The 16,515-nt window shown below is 29.2% G+C and overlaps 1 protein-coding gene across 2 annotated transcripts; it reads right to left on the minus strand.

The window, feature by feature from the left end:
* Window positions 1-2,504: 2,504 nt before the first annotated feature.
* On the minus strand, window positions 2,505-15,160 carry LOC107166686 (synaptic vesicle glycoprotein 2B). Of its 2 annotated transcripts, none has more exons than XM_089219508.1 (12): window positions 14,688-15,160; window positions 14,513-14,581; window positions 12,305-12,370; window positions 9,460-9,621; window positions 9,231-9,393; window positions 7,740-7,858; window positions 7,612-7,688; window positions 6,581-6,729; window positions 6,205-6,470; window positions 5,933-6,092; window positions 5,751-5,878; window positions 2,505-3,009 (listed from the first exon to the last, which is right to left on the minus strand). In XM_089219508.1, the coding sequence occupies exons 1-12, from the start codon at window positions 14,716-14,718 to the stop codon at window positions 2,954-2,956; spliced, it is 1,446 nt and encodes a 481-aa protein (XP_089075634.1). In that variant the 5' UTR covers window positions 14,719-15,160; the 3' UTR covers window positions 2,505-2,953. The 2 variants fall into 2 exon arrangements, with proteins under 2 accessions (XP_089075634.1, XP_089075633.1); XM_089219507.1 differs by lacking the exon at window positions 7,612-7,688 and adding an exon at window positions 6,830-7,065 and having other exon boundaries at window positions 14,688-15,093.
* Window positions 15,161-16,515: the final 1,355 nt, after the last annotated feature.

The raw sequence follows: 16,515 nt of genomic DNA on the forward strand, positions 1-16,515 counted from the left end.
ACGCTTTTGTTTACATGTATGTAATAATTCACTTTTTTATTTCTATATAATCATATATACATAACAATACTAGGGAGTGGGAAATTATTTCCCATTAAATTTATACAAAATGAAAGGAGATGGTGTTTATCTTACATTAATGGATGGAACAGTCACTATATTAGGCCCGCTCAAGTAAGTGGCGTTTATTATAATCACTGTTCGGATTATGCGAAGCCTAAACAGGCGCGCTCGGGGGGGACTTGTTTTATTAGGGTTGTCCTGAAAAGGACAATTTATATTGCAGCGTGTACGCCTTCTGCTTGTCGGTACCTTCTCCGCGTGTTTGATAGGTTGATTTGTTCGATGTTCTATGACTCCCTCACTGCTGTTTATTCCGCCCGATCGGGTCTCTATGTCACACGGGTATTGCGGTGGCGCGTCGAGTACCCGCGTCGGAGTTCCGGCCTAGACCATTCTCCGACGTCAGATATAACGAGAGGTTACCGTTGCGTTACTCCCGTGGACATAGAGGGATAGGCAACCAGCAATGTTCTCGCTTATTGGTGCGCTGGAACGTCGTTGCTCGGGATCTGCTTAGTTACTGAATCGTACGATCTATTTGTGGTGATACTCTAAAAAGTTGCACACGGGATCGTACTTGTTCACGATGGGTCGCTCCTCAACTCGTTGGGACGCTGGAACGTCGTGGCACGAATTTGGCGAAGTCACCGATTCGTACGATCTGTTTGTGGCGATGCTCTAAAAGAGTTGCACACGGGATCGTACTTGTTCACATTCGGTTGCGCACTCAGGCGTCGTAGGCTGGTGATAGTTTCGTCGTTAGACCGTACGATCAAACTGTGGCGATGCTCTAAGTGAGTTGCACACGGGATCGTAGCGGTCTGTGCCCACCGGTGCACTTGAATGCTGCGTGTCGGAATCGGCGCTGTAGTTGAATCGTACGATCTGTTTGTGGCGATACTCTAATAGAGTTGCACACGGGATCGTACTTATTCACTCTCGTTCGGGAACACTGACGATGCCGTGGCCGGAGACTGCTTCGTTGTTAACCCGTACGATCAAATTGTGGCGATGCTCTAAAGAGTTGCACACGGGATCGTATGGGTCGTTGTCCTCAGGAGCTCTGGAATGCCGCGTACTGGAGTCGATGTCGTCGCTGATATTCGGATCGGTTGGTTCACTGGATTACTCCTCTTGATGTTTCTTCGGTTCTTCTGTCTTCGTTGGGGTTGAGTTGAAGTTTGAAGAATGAAAGAAGAATGTCGCTGTTCCGATGAATCTTACTAGTATAAGTACTACTATCCGTACCGACTAGTAAACTCATCTACTGCCGTGCTGCGTGTTGTGTTTTCTTTCGTAATTGCTTTGATGATATCACCGTAGTTTTTAGGGTTACGACCCTGGGGAAAGTACTGTTGCCTTCGTCTCGATTTCCCCTATTCGTTGATGTGCTTTTTATGACTGCCAGATGACCGGAAGTACTTATAACACCTCTCAAAGTCCAAAAAGCGGTGTTGTGCTTACGATCTGCCCTGTGATTGGCCGTGTTCGTTCTCTACTGTGATTGGCTGTTGGACATACGAGTTGTTGGCTCTGACAAGAGCCTTTTTATGATATTGTTCCGTTTTACGTTCTGTTACAACTAATAACGTATCGTACGATCATCCAATTCTTATCACAGAAATTAGACAATTTACAAAATCTTAAATAAAGTTTTACTGAAAAATACAAAAATAATATTGAAATAATTTACTCATAAATACGTTTTTTTAATCAGATTAGAAAATTCAGATAGGTAATTTAAATCTTCTGTCACCATTCCTAAAAATTGTCCGTCTATGAGAAATACTCCTTTTGCTAAAATCCTACTCTATTTAATTTATAACTTTTAACATTATCCGGTTAATATTGATATTTCAAATTTATAAACGAATGATTACTCATAAACCAAAACTTAAAAGCATAGTTATGTCGGCATTATCCAAATTTTAACATTGCCCGTAACATTCATATCGATAATTTTACCGTCATCATCATACTTATTATTATTCATATTTTTCACGATTTTTTATCGTTATTATGACTTTATATCCATATGCCTATTAAAAATCGTAATGACATTATCATTAAATATGCACTATACATGTAATGATTAACATCATTTTACTAACTATAAAAAAATTATAGTCAATACTAATAGGTAATTACTAATTATAGAGCACTAAATATAAAAATGATCGAGAGGGCTGGCTGAATACGTGAATCAACACTTAGAACACCCACTCCCATACTCGGCTACTGGTGTAATAATATGCAGTACTTGAATATTAGAGGGGCGTGAAGGGGCACTTCAAGTTTTTACACTTTTGCATCCCCTTTCTAATTTTTCCCAATTCGTGCACTGATTATATTATATATTATAGGTAATATTTATACAATATTCATCATACATCATATATACTTACCATACATATATAAACACAATCTAAATAATATATATATAAACGGAAATACTGATTTATTTAACAGCATGAAGAAAAAAACAGCCAACATTCACAAATTTACATATTGCATTAAAATATAAAATATGAAGATGGGGTATCAAATATCATGTCAGAAACTCTCCATCCAGATACCATAAGTCACATTATGGCCTTTTTAATTAAAACTAATTTTATAAATAGTTTATAATCTGTTCTTGTTTATAAAATATGTGAATACGGTATCCTTAAAAATTATTAACCTTATACTCCTTGTATGCCAATGGCCGTAGACGCCGAAGCTTATTTATTTAAACAAAAAAATAAAAATATATATAAATAATATGAAGATATTGATTTTCGTTCAGACAAAAATAAATTTAATAAACATAAAATTGTAAAAAAAAAAAACAAGTTACAATAATTTTTTAATGATACAAGTTCAAATTTCTCTCTTCTAGTTTATATTTTCAGTTTATGGTGGCTCTTCCAGTTTTTGGTAATGCTAATACTAATAAGCCTGAAACTGAAAAAATATTTTTTATTTGTAACTATTATTAAATTAAATAACAGAAAACATCTTAAACCACGATTAAAGATATACAGCTTGCACATCGTCCTCTAATAAACGGCTTTCAGATTTATTTACTAAGTGACTATATAAAACAGCTGTAAATAATTAACTACTGGCGCCCATATGTTAAAATTTTAAAGTATCTCGCATATTATTATGATTTATGATAATATGCAGGTGAATAGGTGATATAATATACTTTACCACCTTTTTATTTATTCGAATGACAATTAGTATTTCGGTATTCGTAATATTCGTTATTAATCGTAGATCGGTATTCGTAATATTTGTAAGTGACTGTGAATCGGTATTCGTATTTACTGAATTTTAATAATATTATGAACACGATTTAAGATATACCTACATTACAACATTTATAATATGGAATATTTCCGCTTGGAGCGCTACACATTAATTATTGCAATAGTCATATCGTATATCACCTTATCAGTAGTCGATGTGCAACCTGTATATCTTTAATCGTGTCTAAAACATTATATTTCTACTTCAAAGCATTTACTATGATAGTTGATTTATATTTCAGGCACTATTTCAGGGTCTTAATTTTGTTTCACTACTAACTTGTCAAAAATAATCACAATTCAAAATTTTTCGGAATACAATTCAAATTTGTATGATTCAAGTTATAATATGGTAGATTCATCTAAATCGACGAGTTATGATAAAAAATGTAATCCTAATCTCATTAGGTATCTATAATAATATACAAGAGTTAACAGTACTTAGCCATAACTACTGGTTATTACATAATATTAATGTTTTTTTAATAAATTCATACAGTAACTTAATATTACCTATACCTTTTAGTAATATAATCATAAATCAATTAATTCAAAATATGTTTACAAAACTATCTATAGGTAAAAATATATTGCCTCAACATCGCCGCGTAATAACAAACCATAGATAGATACAATACCATCTAAATCTTTGAGATTAAAATTAATGTGTTAATGTGTTATTGGGCTGGATATACGTTTTTTTGTTCATTTTTCATTTTCATGCCTTCATGGTTAGTGGTTACTTATTAACATAAGCATAATTATGACTCATAGATTTTCCTTATAGAGGAAAAATATCGAGAAGCACACATTTGAAACATTAGTCATAGAATGTACTATAGGTAACTATTCATACATTTTTTATTATATCATTAATAAAATCAAAAAACCAAATATAGCTCCAGGAGGAAGATTACTTTGTAACTAATTTGTATATTTTAAATACTAAGTATCACGTGTGTTACTATTAATAATTATAGTATATTATAGTTTTTGAGTGGAGCTATGAATTTATTGGTTTCGCATTGATGTGTGTGTGTGTGTGTTTTAATTACCTTTTGACACGGAAAAAATGGCTTTGATTTTAAACTTTGAGGGTAGCGTATTGAAGGAAATTGAATCTAATCATACTTTTAGGGATTCAACACAGAAAAGTTTTGAGAAAACTTGAAATTTTCACTAAATGTTCATATTAGCATTTACTAACCATAATATTATTTTCAAAATATTTATTTTCATTCTTTTTTACAAGTGTTTAAAATTAATATTTTGATAAAATTTATCGAAATCCCGAAATTTATTAACCCGAATAATTATTCTGTTGTTAATAATTACTGAACATTTTGTAATTTAATATTTAAGACTTAAAAAATATGTAATTACCTACATCGTTTCTTATACATATTTCTTACAGAAACTTAGAAACCTATAAATCCCAAAAATTCAAATGCACAATTTTTGGAATATATTTCGAATTCACGTGTTGACAAAATTGAATAATTAAATTAAAATAAAGATTTTTAGTTATTTTGTTATTGTTTTTAATTTGTATTCTTAGGGTTTTAAAACCTTACGAGGCTAAATGAAAAACAATCTGTATACAGGGTGATTCTTTTAAGTGGGTACACTAATTATCTCGAAAAGTATTTAGGTACTTTTTTCAAAATATTTTTTTACATGGTTTCAAGTTGTTAAAAAACCAACGTCTTTATTAAAAAATTATATTTTTAAATATTTTTTATCCTTATCATTTTTTAAGTTTTTTACTTTTTTGAATGACAACATAGAGTTTTAATTTCATATTCCAAAGCAGAATATGAAATTAAAACTCTATGTTGTCATTCAAAAAAGTAAAAAACTTAAAAAATGATAAGGATAAAAAATATTTAAAAATATAATTTTTTAATAAAGACGTTGGTTTTTTAACAACTTGAAACCATGTAAAAAAATATTTTGAAAAAAGTCAATACTTTTCGAGATAATTAGTGTACCCACTTAAAAGAATCACTCTGTATTATAATAAACATGAAATACTATTACTTAACTATGTATTGTTCTATGGTATATAACATTGTATGCAATTTTTCTTATGGCAAAATTAGTTCAACTTATCATTGTGTAAATCTACTAGGCGTATAAGGGTGATAAAAAAAGAAATCACTAATGATAAAATGAACAAAAAACGAATTGTTAAATATCTTTAAAATATAAACAAACAAACCATCACAACTCAAAATTTGTATCCGTATCTAAATAATTATTTATCATTGAATTCAAATCTAACTCATTTATTATAGTGACCTACTCGGTGATGAAGTATTCATGTACCTATCTACAATCAACACTTAGTTTAACGATTTTTTCGATTTCTTAAAAATTTGGTGTGCTTACTTATCAAAAAAGAGCACGATACTAAAATAGGAACCATACAATGTGCATCAATAAATACACCAACTATGATGTTTCCAATAACTGCACCTACTTTGCCAAACATGGAACCAATAGATACGGCAACGCCCCTAAAAATAACAAAATAATATAAATTTTAAATATTTCTAACTTTTTAAACTTACCTATATTCTGTCGGAAATAGTTCAACGCTTATACAAAATACTAGACCAATACCCAAGCTGGAAAGTGCTTCAAATATGGACGATAGCACGATATTCTCGAATGAAGACGTAATGAAATACAAACAAGCAGCGGAGAGACCTGACCCGAAAAAACTTAACACTAAATAAAAATAATATTAAATTAGATTAAAATAACTAAAATAAAAATGTATGAATTTTTATCGATATTCATAGCGTTATAACTTATAACATTAAGTAAAATATATTCAAACCTAAAAAAAATTTAATTCCAAATCTGTTGACTAATAACGGCACAATAATACTTGTAGGTATACAAGCAATGCCAATGATGAGAATGTTCTCGTATACAGATTGATCGATTTCATCATTGCATTTGAGATCTATCTCTTCGGGTTCAATTTTAAACAGAGATACGATTTCACACATATTTGTCATATTTTTGGGACCTGAATATAATGTTTCATACCATCGAAATCTATTCATCAGCTCTGGGAACCACAAAACCATCATGTAAAAGCTGCACATTTAAAAATACAGAACCAACGGGTTCATGTAAAATTACATCGTAGATTATTATTGGTTAACATATTATTTTTTTTTATTATTATTCCCTTAATATATTGTTACCTGGCAGTGCAACAAAATTGTATCGCACATGTAATCATAGCTCTAACTTTGAATTTAGATGTAAACAGCTCCAGGATGCTCTTGTAAAGTCCACTAAAGAAGCTATTTTTCTGTTCATTTATACAATCGGGTAACATTAATGAAGACACCTAAAACAATCAGATACAAATAAAGTAAGTGTTATTTTAACATTTGTTAAAAGTGGTCCTACGGGAGCACTATCCACTGATAATTGCAACTTAAACTTGCCGGAAATTCACCATCAGTCTTATTATTCCATCTATAGACGAATTTCAAGCAATCGATAGTCTCGTCGTGTTTACCCTTGTTGAGTAAGAACTTTGGACTTTCCGGCAATTTAACCAATAAAAATGAAAATATTATACTCGGGAGTGAACAAATAATCGCAAATAAATTCCATGATCTGAACAAAAAGAAACCGTATTCGATTCTAAATGTTTGTGGTATAACTAACCATGCCACGCCTAAAAAATACTACAATGTTATTATAATTGAATAGGTATTTTACTATATTTATAATTTATTGATATAGCTATTAGGTATCTATTTGATTATTTATTACATTGTATCAATTTAACTTAACTTAAAAAATACACTCAAATATACACAATCTCATATAAGTATAATGTATATACTATATATTATAATAATAGGTTTTAAATGCATAGGCATCGTTACGGGGTAGTGAGGGGTAGCAATCGCTACACTACCATTTTTATAGGAGTAGCAAATTAATAGTTATGATACTCTACGAACCAGTACGAAGTACGAGAAATTTATAAAAATAATACAATTTTCTTGTTTTTTTTCTTCGGAAAATCACTACAAGTATAATATTTTTATATTACTTGTATTTAAAAAATTATATTTCTACGACAGAAAAAAATGTTAATAATTAATTTATTGATTAATTAGTTTAATATTGTCTTAATTAATTTAATGTTGAAAAGTTTTTTTTTAGATTTCACAAGATCAATTGGGGGAGAACTAAAGCTCAGTAGCTATCTCACCTCAGGATTTCTACTGTTGCTACCCCATGACTTTACTCCAAATGACGTCCCTGGTTTTAAGTATATTGAATGCCTAGCTATAATAATTACTATTAATAAAGATAATATTTAAATATTGTAATTCTCACATGGAAGTAATATTACACCAAATGTCCAGAACATTTCCATCCAACAAAGAAATTTTTCACGATTTTTGTCGTTTACGAACTCTCCGAGGTATGAATAGAACACTGTAACACCAGATACCCTAAAAACGATTGATGAATATATTAATATTTATTGTGTATTCATCTGTTAATTATACCGTTATATCACGTAGGTAATAATTATTATATACACTGCTTAGAGCAGTGACATACAGCCAAGAAGGTGTATCGGATATTGTTAACAACCCCCTTACTCATATTAATTATACAAACAATATACATTTTTACAAAATATGTTGTCATTTATAATTATATTTATAGTATTTGGTATTATGAATAATATGATGATACATGGCTATAATGGAGAGTAGGATTTACATCCCACAAGTTGTCTTCCTGTGCGTCCAAATTGTATGCCAAAAAAAATAAAACATAAATTGGAATGTCCGAATTGCATGCCATCTCTTGAAAGGGTCTGTCCAAATTTCATGCCACCTCGTCGAGGGACGAGGGGTTTATCTGAATTGCATGCCATCAGATTATCAGGTTGATAGATTATTATTTATTATTTATTATTTATTATTTTTTGAACTTTTCTAATTTAACTTACTTTTCCACTGAAAGAACGGGCTTTTGCTACATTTAGTTTAGTATAATAAACTGAATATATTTTACATTTGTACATGGTATATTTTAGATAAATAATTACAATAATAATATAAAATTTGGTAATTAATATAATAATATTAAATTTGGTCGAATTTAAAAAAAAATAATTTAAATAATAATATACAATTTGGTCCAGTTTTTAAAATAAATTATTTTAATAATAATATAAAATTTATACTATAATATACTATAATAAATACGGTTCAAAATAAAATTAAAGTTTAAAATATTTCAAAATGACTAACCAGTTGCAACAACCTGTATGATATATACAGCATTTCTATACATGCGGTATTTTTTTTAAAAATTAGAAAAGTTTAAAAAAAAGTAAGTTATACCTAATGACTAATATAATAAGTGTATAATAAACAAACTATTTCTGATACACGGCATGCAATTCGGACAAACCTTTCTATGAGGTGATGACATGCAATTCGAACAGACCCCTTTAAGAAATCGCATGCAATTCGGATATTTTTTTTGTTTTGGGAATGCAACTCGGACGCAGCCGTTGTATTCATATAAAAATTAAATAACCCTCCCACCCCCACCCCTCCCCCCCCAAAAAAAATAAAATTGTATAATCCGTAAAGAGGCAGCTTTTTAACTTGAACAGAGTATAATAATTATAATATAATATGTACTGGTAAATGACGGATGGACGGGCACAACAATGATAATAAAAAGTGTTCTAAACATTTGTGTTTAGATATACAGAACTCAATGAATTCACACATGATAATACAACTTACAAGTGCATAACTCTCAAGTTAGATAATTATTATGTTAATAATTTTTCCATACCCAAATCCACTCATTAACTTGCAGAATAATAGTATTGGATAAATCTGAGACACGCTAGATATGAGGTTGAAGATACCATCAATCATCATGCAGACGACTAATGTATACCTTCTGCCTTTGGAATCTGCCATGTAACCCGTAATAAAACATCCGAAAAACATTCCTGAGAGAAACCAACTATTAAATTAAACCACATATTATAAACATGAGCAATGCAATTCGTTGGTACCTATCATCGAAGCTCCATTTAGGATGCCTTTGTGGACAGATGTCAAATGAAAATCACACTGTGCTGACGGTATAATGAAGGACACTGACGTCACGCTAATGGAGATTGCTGAGAATAACGATCCGCAAATGAACAATATGTAGTAATGAAAACTTCCAAATCCTGCATTAAATAGAAACATATTAACATTTCTTGCTTCAAGTGTCTAATAATATAGTAAGGTATAACTTTAATCAATCACACGATTTCAAAAATATTAACATTTTAATATTATATTAGCTTTTTTTTTTTACTTGAACGCTTATTAATCCTAAAAACTAGTCAAAATATAATTGAAATAATGTTATTTTATTGAAAAATAATAAAAAATAATAATTATAATGTATTCATTTAGTAGGTGTCTAAACGTAAGGACTAAGGAGTATATTTGTAATGTATGCCTACCAATTTCTATATAATAAACATAATACTTAATCTAATTTAAACTCCTTTTTTAAGTTAAAAATATGAAGTTAACTGTTTTTCGTCTTTTAAATTAAAACTAGCTTTTTAAAACTGAATTAAACTTGTAAATTATAAAATTAAATAAATATTTTCTTATCAATAATCATACATTTCTATCTCTTTCCAACCCAAAGTATCCTTTTGGATATGAAAAGTATAATTTAATATTCAGGGTAATTGCAAGCCAAGCATGCTCACTCCATTTTTTCATTAATGATGAATTTATTAAAATTCTGATTTTTTTAAATTTTTAAGTATACCTAAACAAAACCCGTATTTTTAAATTCCCGAGATTTACTAAGAATAATAGTCCTTAAAAATGGTTTTACAAAAATATTTCAAAATATATGTTATTGTATGTAATATTGGAATTAATATTTATATTACACTCGGGAAAATTTTATAAAATATTATTGTTGATAAATAACTTTATTATTTATGCATGACTAAAACATTAAAATCACCTTAGCCCTCATATATCTTATAAATTCATTACCATTTACCATAAACCTTTTATCTTTTGGACACAAAGTAACTCAAAAGGTCAGCTCCCATTTCGCCGCCGTTTCATTTCGCCGCGGTACCATTTCACCGAATTTATTTTTTCGCAGTTCCATTTCGCCAAATTTATTTTTTAAGTAACTCTTTTAAGTAAACTTAAGATTAAAAATTACATTCTAATTAGTTATATTTATGTAATATGTAATCTGAAATTATTACACGAGCTCCACAGTTTTCAATACACTTCCAATATTTTTTATTTTTTATTTTTTTATCAATTCTAAAATAATAGTTATTGAAAATAAGGCATTCCCCTTTTCGCTGTGTAGAAATATATTCAATATTATGATTAATAAATTTGGATTAATTTGGCGGCGAAATGGTACCGCGGCGAAATGGGATACGACCACTCAAAAACTACTCGTACGAATTTAGATTCTGGTACGTTAAATTTTTTAGAAAAATTATCCACTAAATAATTTATAGTTGAAAGGGTTCTCATTTGAAACAGAAGTTCTCTACAGGGCATTACTTAAGTACTAGTAGTACTACGAAAATCACGAGCATTTGAAAAAATGGTCCTTAAGTTCATAGGCGTGTCTAGACCTTTGACGCAGAGGGTGCAACCTGGTGCGAACCCAAGGGACTATAATGGGCCTTTGTCCTCTTTTTTGAACAATTTTTCTTAATTCATGGTGCCATTTGAAATCGCAGAGGGTGCAGGTGCATACCCTGCACCCCCCGTAGACACGCCTATGCTTAAGTTTATTTAAAAATTCTAAAAATCAGGTTTTTTAATAACTACATTATTGAAAAAAATAGGAATAATCGTGCTTGATAAATTACTTTGTATAACTTCAATAAAAACTAAAAAGTACTCATATAATATGGCCCTATGACTGTAGATAATATATCTACTATCGATGGCGTTTATAAGAGTGATGCGAGAGGTTAAATCTTTCCATACTTTTGCTTTTCCATTTTTTTTTTTGGTGGTAGGGGGGTGCATAGGAAGGTGTACAAAGCATAGAAACGTATCTACCGAGTTTTTTTAAGACTTTTTTCATAATGATACATATTTCACACATCATAATACTCATCGGCTATAGCTGTAATGTGTATATTTTACATATAACAACTTATTATGAATATGATGGTCAATAATTGGTTAATAACAAATTTTCTGTACCTGCATGTACAAGTAAATCACTTATATTGTTCTACAGATACTTTTAAAAATCGAAATAAGCAATAAATATATATTTATAATTTACAGCGCACTCTAGTGATGTTTTTGCAACTAAACTTAAGTCACCATCGACATCACAAGGCGCTCTATAGTTGAATTACTTTTTTTGAATAAGCTTATAACATACACTATATTAATTTTATTTCATATTTATTTGTATTTTATTTTGATCTTAAAAATCATTATCAAAAACCCCGTCATTATAATGATTTTATCCTTAATATTTTTAAGATTTAAAATAAAGAACTTTTAAAAAATGTTTCATTGAACTATATGTTTTATAAATATGTAAATTACAGTAATACTCGTGCCAAAAATTATATTTTAAAATATATAACTAGGTAATTGTTATTTATTAATGTATGTTTAAATTGTAATTATTTTTGCTAGTTTGTTACGATGCGTATAAATAAATTTTCAACTTAACTTAAATTATTAATTTAATATGCGTACAACAGCGAATATAGGCTCACCGAGAAATTGGGAGGTTCTGGAACTTTAGGACAGCTTGCATGATTATCCAAATAAAAAATTTGTGCAATCGTGTAATACTTTTGAATCGATTTAAATTTAGAACAAATTATAACTTACCAACAATTCCGATAGCTTGGTCCAAATTTACTGGTTTAGTTATCAAATATTTAGAAGTTGCTATTTCTAGAAAAAAAAATCAAAAATGATAGTTTTGAGTACATGGTAATATTATGTAAATAAGTATTGTATGGTGCTATTATAGGATACAGATCTTCAATTAAGGATCTAAAGCTAAAGACAGGGGCGTCATTTGTGGGGGGGCAGGGTGTGTGGTTTGCACCCCTTACTTTTAGAATGTTATAATTGGCCTGCACCTTGCTAAAGCCTAAAATAATGCACGAGCCACGAATGCACAACTATTTATATTTGATTAAAATCAAATTGTAATAACCGGTCTTTAATGTATGGAAATAATTGAATGCAGTATAATATACATATACGTATGTATATCTATTTTTATATGGCCTGGTGAAATTTCAAAATGGCCTGCTTGAAACTTCGCACACCCGAAAAAAACCTGAAATGACGCCCCTGACTCAAAAACATGTTGTTTATATTTATCAACTTAAATTATTATGTTCCTGAAAAAATTGCATCTATATTAACAATATAATGTATATTATCTGTTGGCATAAGCGCATAAAATATAACATTTGTAGTTTGTACACATACCGATACCATGTAACAGTCCAAGAAAAAACTAACCGTTACCGTGTTCAACTCAGTGGGCAGTTTTAGTAGGAATAGCTTATTTTTTCTAACTTATTTTATCAAATTTTGGGCTGATAAAACTGTGAAACAGCAATTACAGCAAGTCAATATATTATTACGTTATGGACTCCACAAGATACCCAGTGCCAACACTCATTCCATCATCTTGTTGGACGTCAATAATCATGTACTTAATACATTTTCGTGTTTACTTTATTGCCATCAATATGCAAAAATATTTCAAAGAAAACTCATTAGAAAATGTTGGTACCTAATCTCCATACAAAAACTTGTCAACGAATAAGTAGAAACTTAGAATAACGGCAGAAAAGTGTAAATAAAAATAAGATTAAATTAGCAAGAAGCAAATTAACCAATTCAAGAATTCAACCAAATAAGCCTCAGTAGTCCTCATCACGCAAAACATCGTACAATATTGCCCTCTCAATACAAAACCAAACTACGATCCTAATAGTCATATTATTATTATATCTAACACTAAGCGCATAACAAGCAGAAATGTACTATTTAGTATTATTAGTCTTTACTCTTCAATCTTAATTAAATTTTACAATTAAAAGTCTATTTTTAACTTATTTATTTAACTTATTAATATTACATTTTGTTTTTTAACAAAAAACTGAATTTATCAAAATGTTAAATGAACATAAAATATTATTGATGTAAGTATATTACAAATATGTTTAATTACATATTCAAATGTTTCATTTACAAATTAACATGACTTAATTTTAGTATACCATCGGACACTTATTAATTACTTCAATTATTATAAATATCCTTTTGATTATCAATATCAATAGTTATGTTCTTTATTATTACAGTTATAACATCTTAATATTTTTCGTTGTATGCTGTTTATATATACGAACAAATACACATTGTATTTTATTTTCACAAGTTTATCAATAGCACAAGAATGTACTATTTATATAAACAAGACAATTGATCAATGATTAATAAAGACATTTAGTTGATATGTAGAGGTACCTACAACATACGTTGCGTAATATTTTACAGTATTTTCACGTATCAACGTTGTGAAAATTGTATGTAATTGTTTTAATATTTTTTTAACACTATAATTACATTTTGTTTTAATAATATAACACTTTCAATCTGTTAGTTTTAAACCATAAAAATTTTTTATACGTTACAATGTTTATTTTATTTAAAAAGTAAGTAAAACTATACATGTACAAAACAATAGCATATATGGCTGTATAATTTTTAGTTTCGGTAACAGTTGGTTGTTAAAACTTAAAAGCGAAATTTTGTTTTATTGTGAGAATATACCTATAAGATGTAAGTATATTATGTCCTAACTAAATAACGGTAATTACAATATTATTACAATGTATACAGAATGCAATAACCATCACTTTTAAGCTCTCTACTAATGTCTGTCACATAAAAAATGTCTACTAAAGATTTTTATGTATTTTAAAATTGAAAAAGTTTAAAATAATTTTTTTTCTCATAACTAATAATAGAAAATATTTTTAATTTATAATTTTTTTAATTAAAACTTACCAAAACTTTTGATGTCTGTATCCAAATGTACCAGTTGAGTACTTTTAAGGCACGTAGATTTTGCGTCTTCTATAAAATAAAAACAAATTATTTCCATATTTGATTGTTTTAAAAATTGGATTCCACTTATCACTATATTATGTACAACCCTTCATTTAACTAAAACTATATTTACCTTTTGAATTATTCTTTTCCATCATGATCATCACGCAATGGGCAAACAATCAAAATTATGCATAAATTAAAAACACTCTGCCCAGCGTCCCTAACTAAAGTTATTACTTCAACGTCCATACGTGCAATAAAACGATTGCCATAATTTAAATTCAATATTACTAATCCATTTTACTATCGGCAAATGTCATGATGCACAGTAATTATATCGTTTTAACACAGTCTCAGATAAATGGTGTTATTAGTTACTTATCGACTTTCATAGCGCAAGAACACAAGCTATCGAATTAAAAATATATTAATACGTTTAAATTGGTCGAGTGAGTGTGTTTAATACGATGTCGGATGGTATAATGTCATAGACCCGTGTATCATAAATATGCGTGGCTAAAGAAAAAGCGTGGTATCAACCGTTCGAAAATTGGTCGACGTACGTGCATGTTCGTCTAATCCCACACAAGAAGCAGACGTAGAATATGGCCATATTAGTACACTAGCTGTACGCCGTATTCTCGTGCGTATCTAAAAATACAAAAATAGCTTTTAAAATATTACGTGCACGTTTTATAATATTAAAATATAATTCGCCCATGATGTATTATGTACTATATCTCTAATACAATGAAATTATCCAAATTGGCCGACGACATTAACAAATCCGAATTTTTTTTTCATTTATGCATCAATATTATATTAATGCCCAGTAAATAATGATTGTGATTCAACCATTTTAATATATGCTAATGTTCTTCACGATTCATTGCTGAAACTGATTATCTAATTATTACAAGTGTATTATCATAACTTTATAACCTACCGTATGCTATCAGCTGTTATATTATAGTAGTCTACAAACAAACTCGTTTGTGAAATAACTTTAGATAACACATAATGTAATAATGTCTTGTACTTGTTGTATAGTTTTGATAATAATTTATTCATGCGTTAAATTGAATTAATGAAATACGAGCATATTATGCAGAACAGTGGATAATTTACAAATATTTTAGAAAATATTTGTATTGCCCATTTTAAAGAACGTATCTTACTTTTTTCCAAGTGGCATAGCGGTATAAGATTATAAGATTAAAATCAATATTTTCTATAGTAGTACCGGACCCTATTTCAAATAATTGATTAAAGGGCGAGGTTAAGAGTGGTTTCAAAATTCAAAACTAAATTTACATTAGATGAAATTTATTTTCTAATCTCTCTTGCAATGATCACATATCGTTTTTACTTTTAATCCCTCCAATCAGAAATTGAGACTCATAAGAATTTAAGCACTATACATAACAAAGAATATCTTACGAGGGTGTATCGTGTGTGTAATGGTCTATAAAATGGAAAATTGTAGCAATTATTATTATTAAATTCGATTATTTATCTACTTTATCCACGTGGCCAAATTATATTAACTAAAATTGATTGTTATAATGTTATTCACATAGAACAATGGCCAATGGCTGGCTCGACTATCCCAAAATTGAAGTATTTGACATATTATTCATTGTTTACTATAAAAATAATATTACCTTCCTCTTCGAATAAATATAACCATTATTAAAGTATAATTATATTATGGTAAAGAATAAAGGTATACACTTAAATTGAATTTTATAACATAAATTATTGCCATTATTTTGGAATATTCCCGTTTCATGTTCTTTTAAGTTACAATGTTCGATACCTACTGGCATTATACAATTTTTTTATGTCTACCGGCTGCCAGAATAGTGAATACCTTGTACATAAATATAACCGTTTATATGATGTGAGTTTTTATAATAGTATTTATTATTACTTTTTATGATCATTATTATATCATA

Source organism: Diuraphis noxia, unplaced genomic scaffold (assembly GCF_037042655.1).
Source record: "Diuraphis noxia isolate RWA-SAM2 unplaced genomic scaffold, SU_Dnox_SAM2 contig0002, whole genome shotgun sequence".
Lineage (NCBI taxonomy): Eukaryota > Metazoa > Arthropoda > Insecta > Hemiptera > Aphididae > Diuraphis > Diuraphis noxia.